At 48.5% G+C, this 23499-nt stretch overlaps 1 protein-coding gene and 1 long non-coding RNA gene across 2 annotated transcripts in view; one reads left to right on the forward strand and one right to left on the reverse strand.

The window, feature by feature from the left end:
* Nucleotides 1-5726, forward strand: part of LOC111529651 — a 57004-nt gene extending 51278 nt beyond the window's left edge. Inside the window, exon 8 of the long non-coding RNA XR_002727495.3 lies at nucleotides 4764-5726. This is a non-coding gene — a long non-coding RNA (uncharacterized LOC111529651). The remainder of the gene's footprint in view (nucleotides 1-4763) is intronic.
* Nucleotides 1-22779, reverse strand: part of SLC22A4 (solute carrier family 22 member 4) — a 48994-nt gene extending 26215 nt beyond the window's left edge. Inside the window, exons 1-3 of the mRNA XM_023196458.2 lie at nucleotides 22161-22779; nucleotides 4753-4856; nucleotides 3252-3406 (exon numbers count right to left, since the gene is read on the reverse strand). Coding sequence (XP_023052226.2) covers nucleotides 3252-3406; nucleotides 4753-4856; nucleotides 22161-22553 — 652 coding nt within the window. The 5' untranslated portion in view covers nucleotides 22554-22779. The remainder of the gene's footprint in view (nucleotides 1-3251; nucleotides 3407-4752; nucleotides 4857-22160) is intronic.
* Nucleotides 22780-23499: the final 720 nt, after the last annotated feature.

Genomic DNA, 23499 nt, shown 5'->3' on the forward strand with positions numbered 1-23499 from the left:
GCACTTGCGCAGAAGAAAGATCATGTGAGGACTTAGAGAGAAGGCAGCCATCTGCAACCTAACGGGAGAACCTTCACCAGACACTAACCCTGCTGGCACTTTGATCTTGGACTTCTACCCTCCACAACTGTGGGAAAGAAATTTCGGTTGTTTAAACCACCCAGTCTACAGGATTTTGTTATGGCATCCCAAACAGGCTAAGACAAAATTATATTTCAACTTTTCAATTTAAAAACAGTAAAAAATAATAATATATATATATGGCTGGTAAAAGCTGCATCATTGATGTAGTTACATTTCAAATTTGCCCGAGCTTCCTGGTAGCCAGAGTTGTAAAGGAAGATGCCATCACTTACACACCTATCAAAAGGAGGAACCGCTAGACATCAGAGGAAGCAAAGCTTTAAATGGCTCAGCATGCCCAAGGAAATGTCACATGGGAGGCTGATGTTAGAAGTACTGAAAAATACTGAATTAATGAATCAGTCAAGACAGGAGATAATTAACTTTTTGTGTTTAAGCAGCTAGTTATGGGGGATAAGAGAGGCTACTGATGGTATTCTACCCAGAAGGCCGTTGACAGGTGGAGGGCATTATTTCTGGGCAACAGTAGGAGATTGTGAGGGGAGCTGGAGCATGGGTAGGGTTAGTGTCCTTGGTCCCAAGTGGTCATTTCCTCCTAAACCAGCATCATTCCGGCAACACCATCACTTCCAGGCATGTCTGCTTTATGCTGTGTTGGGTAGCACTGTTCTGTCTTTCTCTTTTCTAGCTATGACTCTGGCAGCCTTGATCATTTTTAAAAAGCAGCACAAAACAAGGACTCATTTCTGCACTGCTTTGACAGTGGGAGGAATTTGGCTTCCCAAGTTAATGTGAAATTATCATGCAGAGTTTTGCCAACCCTTCCTTAGGGCCAGAGGGCGGAAGCAAAGGCACTTACCAAACTCCTCCGCCCAGACCACACCCTTTGGTTTATTTTAGTCAAATACAACCTGGAATTAGGCTATTTTATCCCAGAAACACCAGAGAGCGCTGCTGCACTGTAGGGAAGCCAGCAGCCACTTTGTTTTTGTACTGTGTCCCCCAACCCCAGGCGCTGACTGGGGTGTCCAGCCATTCCAGAGCAGGATGGTTTTCGGGGACACTTAAACTTTCAGACCTGAGAACCCAACACAGTGAGTCTCATACCAGGACACAAAAGCCAGCAATTTCTTGCAGAGCACAATGGAGTAAAACTATCACTGTAGAGGCTCCCATAGCACCCTACAACAGGCCTGGCCCCAGGCTGATAGCAAGCCCTCAGAGGCCTGGATCCCGGCTGATAGCGAGGCTGCTGCACCCAGGGTCTTACGTACTGACTGCTGGCTTGACTGATCTTCCACGGCCTTACTTTCCCCTTGGCCCTCTTACCCTTCTTCACCCTGCATGTGGGACCACACGCTGCATGGGGAGCTGGGAGGAGAGTAGATGATAGTGTCAGAGCCAGGGGGCAGCCCTTTCCTGTAGGAAGCCTGGGGTATACTCTCCCTGCCTCACCCACTCACACAGGGGAGGCTTGGAGGCCCCAGAAGCACACTGTGCCACTGAAAAGGCAGATCTCAATGCTGCCCATTCTATAGAACCGGGGATGCCACCACCTGGCACAAGTCCCACCTTGTTCCCATTCCCACGGAGAGAGCTTCTCTGGCTTCACCGTGACTCTCTGCCCTTTTGTTCCAGATGGTCCTTCAGGTCCTCCTGGGATATCGGCCTGCTGGTCACAGTCTTCTGTTTTGGGGAGGCCTGTTTGGTTTTTGGTATGTGTCTGGCCCAAGCAGAGTCACATGTTGGGTTTTTCAGGCTTAGGGAGGATCATCACACGGAAGATGGATTCTGGGGACTTTGAACATGAAGACAATAGGCTTTGCCTTGTGTTCTTGGAGCCACTGGGGACTAGGAGGTTGTAATTTCTGTCCTAAGATCTTCCAACCTCCAGTTTCCAACAACACTCGCCTGAAGCTCCCTGTGCCCTCTACACAAAAGATCTTCAAGACAATCTTACCCCGCTCCTTCCCCCTGCAGGAAGGGGAGCAGCCTCCTCCCGCTGGGGCCTGCTGAAGAGTGTGCTATCTGCTGGGACCATGTGGCTCCAGCATGTTCTTCCCACCTTCTCTCCTCCCTCCCCGCCTCTGCAGACACTGAGGCTGAGCCCATGGCACGGGGCTCTTTGCAAAGAATTAAGGGAGTAGAGTTGGAATATTTCCATCCTGGCAACTTGACAGAAGGTGTACACACCATTAGTTAAGACAGCACAGCATCTCCAAAGCCAATGAGTCCTTCAGACTCTTAAGAAGCAATCAGAGTCACCTAACCAGATTCGGACTTTTGAGGCAAGAAGAATCATTAGACTTCTATTAAAGGAGTATTAATAATGATGCTGTGACAATAGAGACAAATTGGGATGGTATTGAGCCACCTAGAATATATTATCACCCTAGAGATGATGGGAACTGGTGTCTACTATCCGAGAGATACCCCTCACCTCTGCTTCTCTCATTTGCCCATTCGCTGGGCTCAGAGAACACACTCTTTCACTCCTGTGGATGACCCTCATCAACTTGCCTGGAGCTCACCTAACTCCCTCCCAGGAAAAGCTGCTGAGGGCCCCAGGGACCTCCTCATGACCTTGTAGCTGATGAGTCTTCCTCATGCAGCCTGACAGCAGATGGGGCTACTATCAGAGCAGGGAGGCTTGTCCTGTGCTTAGTTGATAGACTCTGGGGTGGGCTCTGACTCAGGGCGAGGCCAGATCAGCCCAGTGATGGCAGGCTGGCACTGAACACCCCCTGTCTGCATGAGCCTCCTCACCTGTGTACTGGCCACAGTGACTACCCTAAGTCCCTTCACAGGCAACCAGGAAGAAGTCTCAAGCCTATACAACTCAGATCAAAGACATCCTCAGGCTGCCCTTCCCCTAAAATGTCCTCCTCTGTGCCTCTCTTAAGCCCTGTGCTCCTGAGAATGTGTCTCAGCTGTTGTGCAGCTGGTTCTTAATGGCTCCAGCTCTTCCTCACCATATTTCAGGGCTCAGCACAGAGGTGACTCCCTATGAGTGCCTGCCTTGCCCCTGACTTGCTCCAAGAGCTCCCTCCCAACACACATATATCCAAAGGCTTTGGAAGCACAGCCCAATGGCCCAATGACTTGCTCTTTCTGGGCCTTTAGGAGGGTTGGAGGGAAGTACCCCGTGTCCCAGAAGCCATTCCTACCTAGTATGAAGGCTACCACATAGTTGGAGATCTGGCCCATGCCCACGATGAGAAATAACACAATGAACATCTCCCAGCTGATGGAAAAAATCTGCAGGAAGCTGAAGCCAGTCTGTACAGCCATGGTTGCGAAGAGAACGTTCTTCCTGCCAAACCTAGAAAATGCAGTATAACCGAAAACATGAGATGTACAGGTTGCCAAGGTGTATTGCAAGCCCTGAATCAGGCATCAATGCAGACTTAGTGTTTTTTCAGGGCTCTGGCAGACTTTTTTTCCTGTCACACCCTCCCATCTTCCTCCTTGGTGAGGTCTCAGGCATCTGTCTGCTCAGGAGATAGCTTTTGAGATTCTCAGCTTCCTGTGGAGTCACCGTGCCTCAAAAGCACGGAGCAGCATACGCAAGGACCGTGTGGAAATATGCTCTTTAGAAGGAGCCACAGATAGACGCTACCAGCACATTTCTGGAAAGTGGGTACAGCATAGATTGCAGATATTTCTTGAATCAGCAACATGAAAACTCTGTAAATCCACAACTAAGAGTCACTCTGCAAGTGGTTTTTAACCTTGGTTGCACTTGGAATCACCTGGAGAGCTTGGAAAAAATACTGATGCCAGCACCCCACCTCCCAAGATTTTGGGATACAGTTTGGATATTAGGATTTTGGAGTTTCCCAGATGAGTAGCACGCAAGCAAAATTGCAAACCACTGCTCTGTGGGAAGGTGTAGCTTTCAGCAATGTCTTTCAGTGACACTGAAGGTGGTTTAAGTGTTACCTTCACATTCTGGTAGTGATCAGTCGGTAGAATGGAGCACAGGTGTGAGCAAAACAGCTTTTCCTGCCCCACTTTCCAAACTCAGGTCTTTGGCTGTTGGCTTGGGCTGGGAAGCTTTCCCCAGCACTGCTATTTAGCACCCCCAACTTCCTGCACTGGTCACCACAGCACATCCAGGGGCCTGTGGAACACTGTCTCCCGGGCTGTGATGTTGCCTTCTCAGGCCTGTAAGCTCTATGAGGCCCAGAGCCAGCGTCAGCTCTGTGGCCTCAGTGTCCAGCCAGGGTCCAAGCCACAGCAGCAGTGTGTGCACAACTGGGACTCACTGTGTGGCTGCTGGCTGTTTGCAGACAGATCCTGTGCCATCCACCCTTGCCCCTGAGGTGGTGGTGGAGCAGGGAGGGCAGTGGTGATGGCAGCATCGTGTTTTGTCAAGGAGTCTGTGGTATGAGGACCCCACCTTCCAGTGGGGTCAGTGGCCCCTCCCCACCACTGGCCAAAGCCCTGGGAGTATGAGGCTGAGGGAATGGAACAAAAGTGTGTCCAGGTGAAGGGGACTGAGGGCAGGGTGAATAGGAGACAGCAGGGCTACTCCTATCACTGAATCAGTGGCCTGAGGGTCCTCCCTTTCTCTGGGTAGAAATACCCTGAATTCAGTCCAGCCCCAAGATAGGCAGTGATTGACAAGGGGCACCGTCCCACCTTCCTCCCCTCCCACGTCCTTACCTGTCTGACAGTTGCCCGGAAACGAAGGAGCCGAGGAGCACTCCGACGAAGAACAGGGAGGTGGTGAGGGGCACCTTCCAGTCGTCCTCACATACCAGATTCCACTGCCAAGGAAGACAGCATGAAGCATGAGCCCAGCCCCAAGGCAGACCTTGACCCCAGCCCAGCTCCGACGGAATGTCAGCACGGCTGCCAGGGAGACCCTCATCCCCGTGCCAGGATATTGCCTTCGTGCAAAGGGCATAGGCCTTGCAGCCCTGGGTTTGACTGGCCTGTGCCAGAACTGGGGTGAGTAACATGGGGCAGGTCACTGCCCTCCCTGAAACTTAGGATCCTCTTAGGAAAGGGAGGGTGATGCTCCTACTCTGCTCATGTTACATAGCAAGAAGCCAGCCGAGGCCATGGCTGTGACTGGTGACCCCTCAGCTGTGAGGCAGTCCAAAGTAAAGGTGGCACTGCATCTTCAGAAGCCAGCCTAGTGCAGAGGGGAGGTGTTTGAAAAGCCCAAAGGGCAGGGCAGACGGCACGGCCACTTAGTCCAGGAGTAAAATTTCTTTTCCCTTGTTGAAAAGCGCAAGTGGTTCCAGGAGCTCCGTGACTTTATTTTCTGAGCAGACCCCTCCAAAAAATCATGTGGTCCCTGGTCCACTCACGCCTAGGGCAAGCTTGTGGCCTAATTCAGGGCCCCATCATTCTGGGGCCTACTTACTCCTCGCCAGGGCTCCCTGGCTCCCCTCCTACATTCCTACACCCTCCTTCTGGCCTTTCCAGAAGTATGGTCCCTCCCATTCCCTAGGGCCTGTGGGCTGCCGCTGCCCTAGCAAGTCCCTGCCAGTGCATCTACAAAATGAGAGTTTCAGTCAGAGTTTCAGTTTGACTTAAGTCAATTAAGCAAAATCAAGGGAGGTGACAAACATTTCAAAGTGTGTTTAGTGACCTTTCATTTATTAATAACAAATAAATAAATAAACAGATGCCAATGAGCACTTCGGGCTTGGGTTCTGGGGGCTGCTGTCTGTGGCAAGATGATCCAGGCTGGAGGAAAGACCCCTGCCTCCCACCCAGCCCTAGTTCCATCTTGGGTGGGGCTGCTTTTATAGCGTTTGCCAAACAATTCCTTCTGAATCCTCATAACTCCCTTGAAAGTGTGGATTTAAGCACAAACTCACATATTTATATCACACCTCATTCTGCAGCAGACAGAGGTGTTTATAAAGACACATACAAGAGAAAAATGTAAAACAAAAAGCTAAGGGAATTGGGGCAAATGGAAAATAAAGAGGGGGGAAGTTGCAAAAACCAAGCCTGGGGTAAGACTGACCCTAGATTATCCTGTCCACGGGCCTGCCTGCTTGCCAGACGGGTCTCCAAAACTGGTTCTGTGTATCCCAGCAGCTCAGTTCTCAGAAGGGCTACAGTATCCAAAGTAGTTCACTTATTCGCAGAAGCACAGTTGTAAAGAATACTGAGATCCGAAAGAAGTCTCTCGTATGTACTTCTTCCACAAAGGAGCCACTCTGTGATGCTGAGGATAATGTCCTCGAGAATAGCCCTGTCCTAGAGACAACAGCCAGATTCATGAGGCCGCCTCTCACAGCGCTCACAATGCTGGCCACAGGCAACGCCCAACACAGCTCTGCAGAAGAAAAATAAGTTGGGCCAGGAACTCAGCACTCTGCCATTCAGGCACAATCCAAGGATAAATCTGAGACTGTACCCACAGGAGGATTGCCTCACCTGGGGCTCCTGCATGGGCTTCAGGAGAAAGGGAAATGAATCCTCTAAAACTGTATAGCCAGATTAATGTGTTCTGCCAGTGCATAGACCAGAAGTGGTAAACAAGACATGTGCCTGCATTCGTGGCCATCTACCTCCAAAAATAACTGTCCAAAGTTTCATTTAAAAGCTTGGGATCTGCTTCTGACTTAGAGAGATGAGCAATTGAGGCCCCAAAGCCTCATGATGTGGTGTGACCCATTTTGCAGAAGATTAAACTGAGACTGTGAGAATGGGATTTGTCTGAAGTCACAGCAAGTAAATCAGCATGATAGATGCCTCCTTGGGCCTCAGAACCCAATCTTGTACCAGTGTCCTGCTTGGACCTGTACTCTCTAAGGCAGGACAAAATGAGCTTATTAAATATGATGCCCTACACTTCTTCAAAGAATGTGACACCAGGAGACAATTACCCAGGACTAGGAGTAGAAGGCCTCCATCACAGCCTTTAGCCTTGGACAGAGCCAAGAACTCAAGATTGGTAGGGGTATTAACATGCCAACCACCATCATTCCATCTGCAGTTAAGCAGAAAAGCTCTTCCAAATATAATGTGCTCTCCTTTGTAGTTTTTCAAATATTTCTCTGTCTGGACTTTGCCTTAGGGCAGGATAGATAGGATTTAGAGACAGAAAGGAAAGGAAGGCTGTTAGATGTGGAGCCAGGCATTGCATGAGCAAAGGGTGGGACTGGGAACTGACTACTTAATTTGCAAGGTCCAGGGCAAACTGAAAATGCAGAACTCCTTGGTCAAAAATTATTAAGAATTTCAATACAGCAATGGCAAAGCACTGAAACCAAGTGTGGGGCTCTGTGTGACTGCACAGTTGCATGCCCATGAAGCTGGCCCTGGTAGGGGGTCAAACCCGTTCTCCAGGAAATGAAGCAGAGGCAGGAGTTCTGAATGGGGACACTGGGAAGAGGGGTGAGGTGAGGGCCAGCTCCCATCATTCTCCTTCCTGTAGGCTCTGCATTGATGGCTTTCAATCCCATTCCCTCCCTGAAGAGGGGCCCAAGAAGCCCTGTTAGCATCATGCAGCACAGGAAGAGCCATGCACACGCAGTGGCCGTTTGCCCCAAGCCCATGCAGGGTGCTATCTGCCTCTGGAGACCCTGCTTACAACCAGCAGGGGAAGGCAGCTAGACGGCATGGCTGGCCATGGTTGACTCTAGGGCAGGGCTCTCCTTTGGGAAGTTATGGTGCCGAAAGTGTCTTTTTGGAAAGCTGTGAGGGGCCTGGTATTAGGACACAGGATTGGCAGATGAAGTTCTACCTGGAGCAAAGGGCTAGAGTCCAGTGAATCAGCTGTCAGTCCTAAGAGGGGCCTTTTAGAAAGCGCTTTTCTTGGAAACCAGGCCCTGCTTGCTCCTGGGCCCTTCAGATAGGAGGGATATGTCTTGGGTCCCCACTAGCCAGGGCCACAAAACCTCCCTGTGGTTAACAGTGACATGGTGGGCCCAGTGGGAGACAGTGTCTTCCTTGATGGGACAGGACTGTCCCTGTGGGTCCCTGCACAAGTTTGTACATACATGCACACACACGCATCCATACACATGACCAGCGCAGAGGCTGATGGCGGATGTCCTGGTGAGCAGCTGGCTGGCATTGCTTTGGGGCTGTGCTTTCAAGTCAAACCCTAACATTTCTGAAACATAGCTTACCTCCCCTCTCCCTGTCCCTCTGACGGGGCCTCCCAGGGTTACTATGTCTGTCCCATCAGCAGGGTCCCAGACCAAGTTTCTCACAACAGAGCAGAATAAGCTCCATGTAACTGGGCCACGTGGCCTTTAGCTGTAATTTAAGAAACAAAAATCCAGGAGACAAGGTAATAGGGGATGGGAGGTCACTCTTGGCATAGAGGGATGTGCCACCTCCATGCCTCCCTGTAGTAAAGGGAATAATGGGAAAGACAGTAACAGTGTGTGGAGTGCTCACTGAGTGCCATGTATTATCTCAGGGGATCTCAGGGTTGCCATGTGAGATGGGTACTCTTTTTATCCTTGTTTTACAAATGAGGAAACGAAGGCACAGAGCAATAAAGCAACCAGCCCAAGTTCTCCTAGTGAATTGGTAAAAAAAAAAAAAAAAAAAAAAAAAAAAAAAAAAGCTTAATCATTGATTCAACTGACATTGAGCACCTGCTCCAGGCCAGGCTCTGTGTGGGGCACAAGAAAGACAAGGTCCCGGCCCTCACAAAGCTCAAGGTCAAGCATACTTTACAGGACAGATGTGCACATGTGCATGCACGAGACCAGCAGCCCTGGGTAGAGTGGGCCCTGTTCTGGGCCACTTCACCCTTGCTCTTTGACTAGAGAGGAAAGAGGCACCACCCTCCAGCAGAAGGACAGAGTTCTAAAACCTGAATAATCTGTATAATCATATTTTAGATGACTTGTGTTTGCACAGTGCTAGGCACGCAGTGGGTGCTTAGCAAATTGTTGAATGAATATTGAACAATTAATTAGGAGTCATAGAAAATCAGCCTGGAAAATGTGGTTCTTGGACTGAGGAGTATCACATATTGCACTTGGAAAATCACTCTCAGCCTTGAACTAACTCTCCAAGTAGCCGAAGTCCGGCAGTTTTAGTTTTTACCAGAGCTATAAAGGACCATAAAGATAAGTGAACCCCATCTGACCTGCATGGAACTGAGAACGCTGGAAGGTAGACTGGTGTTCAGCAAAGAACACAGGCTTTCTCAGGGTCTGCAACTTTGGACTGTGTGATGTTGGGCAATCCGTTCACCTCTATTAGCCTGCTTCTTCACCTTCAAAAAGATGACAATAATACCTGCTCCTGGGTTTGCTGTGTGCATTGGATGGGAAATGTCAGTGGAGCATCAGACACATTACAGGCCTCATTAAATGGTAGTTCCCCTTCTACCAGCCTCACACTAGTAGAGCATTTTATTTGTCCTGAGCAAAATCATGACTTGGAACACATGGGTGAATAAGCAAAGCAGGTTACACTTAAATCTGACTAAGAGAAAGAAATTCGAAGAAATAAAAATTATTCCAGCCCATTACTAAAAGCTAGAAAAGCTCTTGTAAAAGGGATTTTATAAATGGAATTCAATCCCAGAGATGACTGTGAGTGAAAAATTAGCAATGGTCCTTTTAAGAATAAAAAATTGATTTATATAGTATCCTCTCATAGTTATCCTTTATTCCAGAGAAAAGTAAGAAGTAGTAGTTAATAATGGACTACACATCCACCCCAGTTCTATCTTTGTCACTTGATTGTGACTTAAAGCTGGGAATTCCTTGACCATCTGAAGAAACAAAACAAAGGAAAACAAAAACAAACCTGGCTAGTTAATTACTTTTTTGTAACAACTTTATTGAGATATAATTTATACACCATAACATTTACTCTTATAAAGTATACAATTCAGTCATTTTTAGTATATTCACAGACTTGTGCAACTATCAGCAATGATCTGATTTTAGAATTTTCATCACCCTTAAAAGAAAACCCATACCTGTTAGCAGTCACTCCTCATTCTCTTCTTCCTCTAGCCCCTGGAAACCGCTAATCTACTTTCTGTCTCTATGAATTTGCCTATTCTGTACATTTAATATAAATGGAATCATACAATATATAGTCTTTTGTGACTGGCTTCTTTTACTCAGCTTCTTTTCTAAGTCCATCTGTGTCACTGTGCGGTGTATCAGTACTTCATTACTTTTTATGGTTTAATAATATTCCATGGTTTGGGCTGGGTGCGGTGGCTCACACCTGCAACCCCAGCACTTTGGGAGGCCAAGGTGGGTGAATCACCTGAGGTCAGGAGTTCAAGACCAGCCTAGGTAACATGGTGAAACCCTGTCTCTACTAAAAATGCAAAAATTAGCTGGGCATGGTGGCATGTGCCTGTGATCCTAGCTACTTGGGAGGCCGAGGCAGGAGAGTTGCTTGAGCCCTGGAGGTGGAGGTTGCAGTGAGCTGAGATTGCACCACTGCACTCCAGCCTGGGCAACAGAGCAAGACTCTGTCTCAACAACAACAACCATATATAGATATATAGTTATTTCACGGTTTGGGTCTACCACATTTTCAATGATCCATTCATCAGTTGATAAGTATTTGGGTTATTTCCACTTTTTGGCTACTATGAATAATGCTGCTGTGAACATTCACATACAACTTTTTGTGTGTACATATTTTCATTTCTTTGGCGTATATACATAGTAGTGAAATTGTTGGGTCATATGGTAAGTATACACTTAACCTTTTGCAGAACTCCTAATCTGCTTTCCAAAGTGGCTACACCATTTTACAATCCCAATAGCAATGAATGAGGGTTTCAATTTGTCCACATTCCTACCAGTACTGTTATTGTGTGTCTTTAATTTTCGTCATCATAGTGGGTGTAAAGAGGTATCTCATTGTGGTTTTGATTGCATTTCTCTAATTACTAATATTGAACATCTTTTGCATTGACTCTATTGATCAATTTGGAGAGCACTGCCATACTAACAATCAGTCTTCTGCTCCATGAACAGAACATGGGATGCTTTTCCACGGTTTTTTTTTTTTTGAGATGGAGTCTTGCTCTGTGGCCCAGGATGGCGTGCAGTGGCGCGATCTCAGCTCACTGCAAGCTCCGCCTCCCAGGTTCATGCCATTCTCCTTCCTCAGCCTCCCGAGTAGCAGGAACTACAGGCACCCGCCACTATGCCCGGCTAATTTTTTGTATTTTTTAGTAGAGACGGGTTTCACCGTGTTAGCAAGGATGGTCTCGATCTCCTGACTTCGTGATCCACCAGCCTTGGCCTCCCAAAGTGCTGGGATTACAGGCATGAGCCACCACGTCTGGCTGCTTTCCCACTTTTTAAGGGCTTCTGGAATTTCTTTCAATGACATTTTATAGTTTTTAAAGTATACATTTTGCAAATTTTTGGTTAAATTTATTCCTGAAGTGCCTCCTTTAATATTTCTTGTAAGACATCACTGCTAGAAACAATTCTCTCAAGTTTTGTGTATTTTTGAATTTCTTTATCTCATTTTTGAAAGACAGTTTTGTTGGATGCATGATTCTTGGTTGACAGTTTCTTTTTCCTTCAGCACTTAGAATATGCCACTCCACTGCCTTCTGTCCTTTATTGTTTCTGATGAGAAGTCAAACGTTGATCTTACTGGAGTTCTCTTGTATGTACCTAGTCAAATATTTGCTGCTTTCAAAATTTTCCCTTTGTTTTTGTCTTTTTTTTTTTTTAGCAGTTTTACCATGATGTATCAGGGTGTGAATCTCTTTGTGATTATTCTATTTGGAGTTTGTTGAGCTTCAGAAATGTGTAGATTAATGTTTTCCACGAAATTTGGGAAGTTTTCAGTCATTATTTCTTTGAGCATTTTTTTCTGCCCTTTTCTTTCTCTCTCCTCTCCTAGTATTTCCATTATGCATATATTGCTATATTTAATGGTGTTCCCCATTTCTCTGAAACTCTATACATTTTCTTCATTCCCTTTTCCTGTGTTTTTTGGATTGCATGATTTCCAATCCTCTGTCTTCAAGTTTGCTGATTCTTTCTTTTGCCTGTTCAAATCTTCTGTTAAGGCCCTTGAGTTACTTTTTAATTTTAATTATTGTACATTTTTACTCCAGAATTTCTATTCAGTTCTTTTGTTTGTTTGTTTGTTTGTTTAAGAGACAAGGTCTCTTTCTGTTGCCCAGGCTGGGGTTGAACTCCTGGGCTTAAGCAATCCTCCTACCTCAGCCTCCTGAGTAACTGGGACTATAGGCACATGCCATCATGTCTGTCTCAGCTTTGAAAATATAAATGTAATTTTTCTCTCTTTATTGGTATTCTCTATTTGTCTAATATTATCATCATACTTTTAAAAGCATGACTTCCTTTCATTCTTTGAACATATTTATGATAGTTGCTTTAAAGTCTGTTAAAATCTGACATGTGGACCCTCTCAGGCAGTTACTGTTGCTCACATTTTCCCCCCATATATAGGTCATATTTTTCTGTTTCTCTGCATATCTTGTAATTTTTTTGTTAAAAACTGGACATTTTAAATAAATCTTGTAGAAATTAGGTACTGTCACATTCTTCCACCCCCATTTCCCTGATTTTTCTTCTTCTTTTTTTTTTCTGAGATGAAGTCACACTCTATTGTCCAAGCTGGAATATAGTGGCATGATATTGGCTCACTGCAACCTCCACCTCCTGGGTTCAAGCAATTCTCCTACCTTGGCCTCCTGAGTAGCTGGGATTACAGGCACCTGCCACCACGCCCAGCTAATTTTTGTATTTTTAGTAGAGATGGGGTTTCCCCATGTTAGCCAGGCTGGTCTCGAACTCTGGCCTCAGATGATGCACCTGCCTTGGCCTCCCAAAGTGCTAGGATTACAGGCGTGAGTCAGTGAGCCACCTAGCCCGGACTGATCTTTCTGTTAAGCTGTCTGTCTCTGCTGGTATCACACCCAGCTGTTAGCTTCACTAATTGCTAGCCAATTGCCTAATTCATTTCAATAATGCCCTGGGGGCATATATTGTCCCACAGTCTAATCCAATTGATGTCAAGCCCCTTTACAGTGGTAGTTTTTGAGGCAAGTCTATAAGGTTTGAAGGGCTGCTCTCAGCGGTCCCTTTCTCGTTTTGTTTGTTTATTTGTTTTCTGTTTTTTCCTGGTAAATTAGCTGCATTATGGTTCACTTATTGCTCTAATGGAGTTACCAGAATCCTCTTAGTTGCTTACCACTAAATTCTCCATTGTTCTTGAGAGCAATCTTAGGCTGTCCTTTTCACACACTCTATTTCAAATAAAGTTCGTTCCTGTGGGGACAGCTTTAGAACTCTGTTCTTTTGGAGTATCTCTCCCTTCTGGGCAAAATCTCTGAGTTTCTGTTGTAGAGAGGTAGGCAGGGAAAGTGGCCCATTTATCTCAGAATGATAACCCTACATTATGAGTAGAACACTGAGTGGAAGTGGGAGCTTGGTGTTGAACCTCTGCCCTATGAATGACCTGGGATAAGGGCAATCAAGGCTCTAATATTCTCAACTTGTGGCACCTGGATTAGAGTCTCTACTATATGAATAGGGGGTGGGTAGAGGATGGGAACCTATGATCCCCTGATTGCACTCACGAGGATTTTAGCTTCTGTTGTTTGGCGTTAAGAGAATACAGGGATGGGGTGGGGGATTGGCACTGGTTGTCCCTCTTAGTGGGATGCTGTAGCCCTTCATTGGAAGCTGATGGGAGAGAGAACTCTATTTTCTTGGCCATACCCACCTAGGGTGGAACTTCCATTTTTCTTGTGCTGGGAGGAAGGGGAAAGGGAGGGCTGAAGGGGTTGTGACTCAAATATCATAGACTTCCACTGTTCTTGCAAGATATAGTTGACTTTCTTGAAAAAATGTATGCCCTTAGGACAACTTCCAGAGACTGTAAATGTGTGTGTGTGTATTTTCACCAGCTAAGGCTCTTTCACTGGGGAGCTGGTCTATGGCGCTGGCGCTCCTCACACTGCTATCTTCTAAGTCTGAGAATCTTTTCATGTGCTGATTAATTTGTATTTCTTTGGGAAAATGTCTATTCTCCAAAACGGGCAAATGATTTTATCCATTTTTAAATCAGGTTGTCTTTTTTATTGCTGAGTTGTAAGAGTTCTTTTTATATTCTACGTACAAATCCTTTATCAGATATATGATTTGCCAATATTTTCTCCCATTTTGTGGTTTATCTAATTCTTCTACTCATATTTTCATTTACAAATAACTAAGCCAGAAGGCTGCTAAACCTTAAAATGTTCTCAGTATCTTTCTTTCTTTAGATTAGAGGTAAAGAAAAAGCTACCACAGATGGAAAAGCCTCACTGACGAGTTCTGTGATCACTGGAGGCTACACCAATGCAGAACCACCAGTGAGTCTGAGTGGGAAGATAGGGATGGGAGTGGAGGGGCTGTGGGAGGGAGAAGGGTCACTCAGGGATGTGGCTGTGCCCCTTGCATCCTGACAATGGATCCACCACCGCTCTACCAGTCTGTATTAGGGAAACATGAGCAAATGGCATCGTGTCTGTGCCAGTCACCAAGCACTGAGGGGAAGCTCTGGAAGGTGCCGCCTGAACCTGCCCTTCAGTCTTACAAACACTGAGGGGGAGCCACCAGCCTTGGACTGTCTGTGCTTCTTACTAGAGCATGTGGGTCATTCCAGCCTTTCCCCAGAATGTCCATTCTCTCCACACCGTCTCCATTCCAAATGGGGATCCTTGCCTTTCTTTTAGACTCCAGAGACATGCATAAAACCACAACACAGCTTTAGAAAACAAGGCAGACCTATATTAGCCTTACACCTAAATTGAATGCAGCCTGCCATAAGGGAGGAATTACAGTTCTTCTAGAGGCCCAAGGTACCTGCAGCTCCCCCTGACCAGTCCTGCCAAAGCCTTGTTTTTATCAAAATGCCACCTTGGACTCTGCCTGAGAGTTCTGCTGCCCACCAAGATGGATGGACAAAGTCTGTTTATCTAGAAACTTGGCAGGAGGTGTGGGTGAAGCAGCCTCTGAACAAAAGCATATTCTGAGATCCTGATGGCTGTTGTCAGAGGAACACAGCAGAGAGGCAAACAGTTTGGGGTGAGGCAGCTGATAAACAAACAGGGAAGCACATTCAGGCCAGAGCAAGGGGAAGCCCCTGAGTCTCCTCTATCTGCTCTCTGGCAAGATCTACTTTCTGAAGCATTGACTGGAAATAGAAGTCTCGCTGGGCTGGCTGGAGCCAGAGGCCCCCACACCTTATCCCCTTTGGAATCTGCCAGAGGACAGTTCCAAGTATGGACTTGGATGATTAACTTGGTTAATATTCAGGCTATCTTGACAGTTTCCACGACCGCAAGCAATGTCCCAGGGCAGCCTGCAGGCCTGATAGAAACAAATTCCACAAACCTGCCTATCATGAAAGGTTTTCCCCTTTTGTCTGGGCCTACCCAGACCCCAGGGGAGGTGCATCCTTGAGAGTCGCTAAGTGGCTAAGTGAAGTCCCACATAGTGGCAGCCACACGTGAGGGTTAGTCTGTTTCATTATTCCCTTGCTTGCTGCTCTCAATGCCTCCCAGAAGCTCCCTGTTAGCAGGGGAAGAGGCCCTATCTTCCTCCACATAACCTGGCTCGCCTCTGGGCTATGGGTGGGGAATCAGTAAGTCTTACTGCTGTTCAGACCCTGACCCCAGTTCCCAGGAAAGCACAAGGCTAGTGCCACCAGAGGTCCAGGCCCTTTGCTGGAGGCTCCGTAGCTCCACTACCAGTGGGCTACCAGCAGCTCCACTCATGGGCTCCTACAGGATGCAGCCCAGCTGCCGAAGAGGACCGGAGGCTCTATGGTGTGGCAGCAGCCCTGTCTTAGATCACTGGTGGCCTGCAAAGAAGGCTGGTCCTTAATATACAAGGTTCCCCCAGGGCCTCTGGAGCACAAGACCTGGCAGAAGTGGTATCCAGCTTAGAGGTGACTGCCTCAGTTTTCCCAGCCCATGGACTGACGGGAAGGTCAATATCCTAATGATGTTCCATGGGAGAAGAGGACATGCTTGAGGCAAAGGCCAGCCCATGCTTAGCCCCTGGCCACCAGCCAGGATTACCTCTGCTGCTTGCCCTGTGGCCCTGCAAACGAACTTAGGCCCTCTCCAGAGCAGGGCATTTGTTGCCCTTCCGGTTCCTTTAGCCTCAGGGCAGGAGGCTGCTGGGCTTCCTTACATGCAGGGCCTCTTCTCTCTGAGGTTTTGGCCCTGAGGGCTATATATGAAGGGCCATGCCCATGGAGACTGAGATCTGACCCCTGCAGTAGGTCTCAGGGACGAGGACCCCAGCATCAGACACTCTGGGTTGCTTGGGGCCCTTCCTTCTCCAACAGAAGCTTCAGTCCCAACCCAGGTCCCACCAGTCCCTGCTCGTGTTCCTGCTCAACTACTGCCCAATGGAAAACTTAGCAACAAGCTATGACTGGCACTCCTCCCGCAGGGGCAAACACAGATGCCTCTAGCCCTGACTCCAGAGACAGACAAAGGCCCTTACCCTGGATATCTACATTCTTTATCCTTAAAGTGAAAAAAACTTGGTTTGAGCTAGAATAACTGGAGCAACAAAATAAAGACCGATAGCATTAGTTTATAACTGATGAAATAAAATAAGTATGTATGAACCTGTACTGATATAAGTTAACAACTGCATACATTAATAAATAGATGTGGAGGGGAAGCTCTTCTTCTTGGAAGAGTTCCAATTAATAAATATTGAAGGAATCAGAAAATGCAAAATCACCACTAGGCAAACTGCAGTAATAGTTGTTTCAGTCAAGGCCTAGTGATGAATGCTAAAATCAGTGGATAGAAATTTGAGGAGACACAGGATTTTGTATAATCTCGAAGTACCTCCCTTAAGATATTTATTAGTGACAGAAGAAAAAATAGTACCTTTATAGCAGAGAAATTCCACAGACACCAACTTGACAAATGATCAAGGTTAACATCACCAGTAATAAGACACATCAGCATCATGTACCCAATGGCACGATGCCCAGAGAATGCATCACTTCTATGGTATCATTACCAAAAAGTGCATAACGCAATCTAATTGTGAGAAAAATCATGCCAACCCAAACTGAGGGGCATTCATCAAAATACTCAGAAAAATGTCAAGATCATGAAAGATAAGGAAAGACTGAGGAACAGTCACAGATTGGACACTGAGACATGACAACTAAATACAACATGGGATTTTGGATGGGATCCTACAATAGAAAAAGGGCAGTAGTAGAAAAACTGGTGAAATTCAAACAAAGTCTGTAGTCCAGTTATTACTATTATAACCAATGTTAATTTCCTGGTTTGGATAAATGCATAATGCGTATTTAAATTGTTAACATCAGAGAAAGCTGGATAAAGGGTATGTATGAAATCTCTGTACTATTTTCAAACCTCTCTCTAAATCTAAAGTTATTTCAAAATAAAGTTAAAAAATAATGGCCAGGTGCGGTGGCCCACTCCTGTAATCCCAACACTTTGGGAGGCTGAGGCGGGTGGATCGCCTTAGGTCAGGAGTTCGAGACCAGCCTGGCCAACATGGTGAAACCCCATCTCTACTAAAAATACAACAAACAAACAACTAGCCGGGTGTGGTCGTGGGCCCCTGTAATCCCAGCTACTTGGGAGGCTGAGGCAGGAGAATTGCTTGAACCCGGGAGGCAAAGGTTGCAGTGAGCCAAGACGGCACCATTGCACTCCTCCACCCTGGACAACAAGAATGAAACTCATCTAAAAAAAAAATAACAATAATAATAATTTGACTCTTAGTAACTGCACAGGATGAAAAACTTGGACTTCACAATCAACCCCTGAAGAAGGAAACTACCTTATACACATGTACACACACAGACGAATGCACTCATGCAAAACCCAACTCAGACACCTTATTGCTACCTCCTGGCATACTATGAAAGGCATTTCTACAGCAGAGCATGCCGTCCTTGGTTCCTGGCTAACCCTGTCCTCCTGTGAAGAGGTGTTGGGGGGCAGTTCAGGCAGACTTGTCTGTCCCTAAGGATATGCCCATTGGGCGATCCTGGCACAGCGGTGGAAGGCAGAGACACAATCTGAGGACAGTCCCACTACCTGTGTTGTGCCAATTGGGATGCAGAGAACCTGCTCAGGGGCCCTGGGCTTGGCCCTGTCCACTGGCACTGGCCAAGTCAGTATGGGTTTGGACTTATGTTCTGTTCTCTGAGCCTTGGAACTGCCACTGTGGGGAGAGGGGCTCGGCCTCCAGCAAGTCCCATCACCTATTACACAGGCCACAATCTGGACTTTAGAACAGCTCCCACCATGCCCACTGTGCCCAGCCAGTGTAGAAGGCAAAGAGGGTGCTGAGGTCCTGCCCTTACCACTCCTTACCACCCACCTAGGAAGCCCATTTGCTGGTGCCACACTCTGTGCTGGCCACCGCCAGATGGGGCGTGGGGCATTCTCTCACTGAGTCCTCCCAACAACCCAGATAAGGCGGCTTCTCTTAGTATCCCCATTTCGAAAACTGAGATAAAGTACACATAATATACGATTTACCGTCTTAGCCATTTTTAAGTGTACAGTTCAGAAGCATTCACACTGTTGTGCAATCAATCTCCAACACTATTTTCATCTTACAAAACTGAAACTCTATACCCATGAAACAACTCCCTGCTCCTTCCTTCTTCCAGTCCCTGGCAACCACCATTTACTTTCTGTTTCTGTGAGTGTGACTGCTCTTGAAGTGAAATCAGACAATAGTTTGTCTTGTGACTGGCTTATTTCACTAAGTGTAGTCTCCTCAAGGTTCATCCATGTTGTAGCATGTATCAGAATTTCCTTCCTTTTTAAAGCTGAATAATCGTCCTTTGTGCGCATATAACACATTATGTTTATCCATTTGTCTGTGGAAGGACACTTGGGTTGCTTTCACCTTTTGACTGTTGTGAATAATGCTACCATAGACATGGTGCGCAAATGTCTGTTTGAGGCCCTGTTTCAATTATTTTGGACATATATCCAGGATTAGTTTTTTAATTTTTAATTTTTTTAGGGACCACGGTATTATTTTCTGTAGTGGCTGCACCATTTTACACTTCCACTAGGAATGAACAAGGGTTCCAATTTCTCTACATCCTCACTAACACTTGTTATTTTCTGTGTTTAAAAAAAAAAACAAAAAACACATTTTTAGAGGTGGGGTCACCCAGGCTGGAGTGCAGAGGTATGGTCATAGCTCACCGCAACCTCGAACTCTTGGGCCCAAGTGATCCTCCTGCCCCAGCCTCCTGAGAAGCTGGAACTACAGTCGCATGCCCTCATGCCTGGCTAATTTTTTTTTTTTTTGTAGAGATGGGGTCTTGCTATGTTGCCCAGGGCTGTCTTGAACTCCTGGCCCCAAGCAATCCTCCTGCCTTGGCTTCCCAAAGTGGATTTCTGGTGTTTTTTTTTCTTTTTGTTTGTTTGTTTTGTAGTAGCAATCTTTAAGGGTACAAAGTGGTACCTCATTATGGTTTTCATTTGCATTTCCCTATAGCGATGAGTGATGTTGAGCCTCTTTTCATCTGCTTCTACCCCTGATTTATAGACACGGAAACTGAGGCTTTCATCAGTGAAGTAACCTGCCTGGAGTCAGCCAGGTGGTTGGCAGTGGAGTCAAAACTGGCCCTCTATTGAGTCTGACTCCAGAACTCTGTGTGCTGCCGCTCCTCTGGGGAGAGCCATTCATCCATCCTGCTCACCCTGGTACTTGCTTCCTTCCCTCCTCCTCCCAACCACCAGAGCCCACAGAGCCCAGTTTTTTTTGTTTTTGTTTTTGTTTTTGTTTGAGACAGAGTCTGGCTCTGTCACCCAGGCTGGAGTGCTGTGGTGCGATCTCAGCTCACTGCCACCTCTGTCTCCCAGGTTCAAGTGATTCTCCTGCCTCAGCCTCCCGAGTAGCTGGGACTACAGGGGTGCACCACCATTCCCAGCTAATTTTTGTATTTTTAGTAGAGACAGGATTTCACCATGTTGGCCAGGCTAGTCTCAAACTCCTGACCTCAAGTAATCTGCCCATCTCGGCCTCCCAAAGTACTGGGATTACAGGCATGAGCCACTGCGCCCGCCCCCTAGTTGCTTTTTATTTTACTCCCACCACTCAAAAAGGAAGCCAGGAAGGGAAAAGCTGCCGAAAAAAGCAAATCCTGGTGCATGCGTGTGAATGTGTGATGATGTACATCCTTAGAGGTCCCTGTGAACAGGGCACAACATGGGTAGCTATGGACTTGGAGGCCAGCAGCTGCCCACCCCTCACACCCTACAGTGAACAAAACCAGTGAGCGATGGAAAAGCAGACAGGTCAGCCCAGCTGCCGGGGAAGCCTGCTGCTCGTGGGCCCAGCCTCCATAACAGGCACTGATAACACTTTCAGGAATCGACGTGGGATGGGCTGGCCCCAGTCTTAGCTGCTCCCAGGCCATGCTGTGGGCAGGGAGTGGGCAAGCACTACAGCCCCTGCTAGGGGAGCAAAGCCAGAGAGGCATGGCTACCTTAGGGCCCAGGGTAGGTATGGTGCCAGTGCTGGGGGGTCCAAAGGCAGTCCCTGGGCTGAGCCCACTTCCCACAGGTATCACAGATTCCACAGCCACCACGCCTGGCTGACCACCATTCTCTTGCAGAGGAGAGTTTCACAACTTCCTCACTGGTCTTCTTGTTTATCATAGCAGCTAGAGTGAGCTCTTTCCAAAAGCACAAACCTGGCCTTAGAATGCTTACTATTTCCTCACTGTCCTCTGAATAAAGTCAGCTCTTCAGTATATGTAGGAGGCCACTATGAACTAGCCCCCGTGGCCATTTCTAGTCTCATCTGTCGTATCTGTCATCCCTTGAGTTCCAGCCACTCTGATGTATGAGAATTCCATTCCCTGAATTTCCCATATTCTTGCCTAGACAGGCCTTGCTCACATTTTCGGACTCAGCTAAAATCGTATCACCCCTTCTTAGAGTATTTCCTCTGCTTATTGTCCCACAGAGAGGGTGATTTATTTATCCCGGGTCACATAGCAAGCAAGGCAGGACTTGAATTTGAGTTCCAGAACCCTATTGCTAACCGGGGTTAATGTTAGCCTTCTCAGTAACACAGCCAGTGTGCCCCATGGGCATCTGAGGGCAGGCTCCACACCCCAGATATCCACACCTTAGTGCCCAGCACAAGGCTGGACACAATGTCTGATGACTGCTATACTGTGCTGAAGGAAAGGGATAAGCGACTAGCAGAGGCCACTCAGGTTTTTCTTGGGAGGAGCACAAGGCGGAGGAGGGACTTAGCGCAGGGAAATCCTGCCTGCCTGACCAATAGCAGGCAATGGCTCCATGAGGATGCTCTCCTCAGAAGGAAGGTGGATCCCGACCCAGGTCCTTACCAGATGTGAAGCAGGAAAATCAGGGAAGTGTGTGTGCATCCTCATTCCTGGAGCTTAGAAAACCTGCCACTAACCACGCAGGGTACTGAGGGGCTACAGCCCCTGCCTGCCAACTGATCAGAGAGGTCCCTGAGTGCCAGGGCTTCCAGCTGGGGTTTCGCCTTCTCTGTTTCCTTGCACCCAATGAGCCTTGGGAGGTCATCTGCTGTCTTAGAGAAACTGGGGCCTCAGGACAGGACCCCAAACCTCACAAGTATGTGGTACAGCAGTACACCTCCTGATGCCTCCAGAAGTCTGTGGCCAATGAACAGACAAGATTTGGCCCCGCCCTGCCCAGTAACAAGGTCCCTCACACCCCTCCTTCCATGCCTGGCAGGAAGGTGACTCAAGCAGTGCGTCTGGGTAGCCTGGGGCTGCGCTTCCCCCAGGGCCACATCTAGGTTCTTGGAGAACTTCATTTGTTGTGAAAATCGGAAATGAAAAGACAGTTGGTGACAAACTCCCTTCTCCATCACCTCCTTATTGGACAGAAACGACCCAGGAATGCGCCTCATGTGAGTCCTATTCTTTCTTGGGGTGCACACCCGCTGCTGGAAGTATGAACAGCAGGTTTGAAGGGGAGGGGAGCGCTGACCCGGGCAGTGCGCAGGGAGTCTCAAGTGGGGCTGACGCAGAGGGAGGGTCAGGCACTCCCGGGTCCCCGGTCTCGGCCTGGCACCCACCTCAGTCACGACGGTGGACCAGTAGACGTCTTGGCTGAACTCCCAGCCATCCAGGCAGCTCTCCTGCTCCAGCTGTCCCAGGTCCACGTCGCGCCCCGGCTCTAGCCCGAGCGCCGAGAAGTTGGCGATGGTGGCGAGCCGGTAGCGGCGGCAGCTGTGGAGCACCTCGCGGCCGTCCAGCAGCCGCAGCGGGATACTGTTGTTGCGCCAGGAGCTGCTCAGGTTCGCGGCGTCAGGCACCCGGCAGCGGTGCTCTGGGGTCCCCGCCAGGAACACGACTGACATACCATTGAAGCCATTGGGGATGATGCTGGCGCTGAGCAGGAAGAAGATGAGCCGCTGGAAGGGCCCCCACTCGCCCAGGAAGGCGGTCACCTCGTCGTAGTCCCGCATGCTTCCCACTGCCGCTCCGAAACTTGCAACTACGGGTGATGAGAGCGTTCTCGGGACAGTGTCGCGTAGCTGGGGGCTCCCCAAGGATGTCAGAACGTTCCCGGGGGACAGGCAGGCTGTTGGAAATTGGGGCGCGCAGCCGGGGACCGGTCCTGGGAAACAGGCTGAGGGCGCTGGAGCGTTCCGGGAGCTCTGCGCCGAGCTTGATGCCACTGTACACTTGGGACCACACCCCCATCCCTGGCCCGGCGCTGGGAAGGGAGGGCGCTGGGAAGGGGCTGGGCTCCCGGCTTTCTCCGCCCAGTGCTCCGCGCGCCCGCCCGCCCTCAAGGACCTGACGGGGTCTTCCACGCTGGGCTCAGCCATTCCGCCCGCGTGCCGGGTGAGAAGCTCGCTCTCGGCTGTCCCCAGCCACCTCTGAGCGCTGATTCCCAGACCTGGGCCCCACGGGGTAGGGCGGGCGCAAGCGAGGAGCCGACGCCGGAGAGCAAGGTCTCGGAGAGGTCGGCCCTCGACCTGCTCGGGTCGCTTAGCCCCGGGCCCAGACCCCTGCAGGGTTCCCTCCGCGGTCTCCTCTAATCTGGAGGCTGAGCTTAGGCGGCCACGCGCGGGGCGCGGAGGGGCGAGTCGGTGGAGTCGATTCCCGGGAAACTTCTGCGGGCGGCGGAGCGGCAGGAGCGCGCCCTGTTCTGTGGCGCCTGGCGCAGGCAGCTGGTACACGCCGACAGGGAGCTCATTTCCCACGAGTCCTAGGAGAGCTCAATTCAGTCACCCCTGGCGGCGCCCGGACAGCCAGGACCCTCACCTTGCACGGGGAAAACAGGCCCACAGCCTGGAAGGGATGAGCAAGGTCACACTACGTCAGAGATGGGCCCGGACCGGAGGGAGGGCGGGGGCAGGAGACAACCGAGTGCCCGGGAGGCGAGTTTCCTCCCCCGCACGCCGG

The sequence above is a fragment of the Piliocolobus tephrosceles genome, chromosome 4 (genome assembly GCF_002776525.5).
Source record: "Piliocolobus tephrosceles isolate RC106 chromosome 4, ASM277652v3, whole genome shotgun sequence".
Classification (NCBI taxonomy): domain Eukaryota; kingdom Metazoa; phylum Chordata; class Mammalia; order Primates; family Cercopithecidae; genus Piliocolobus; species Piliocolobus tephrosceles.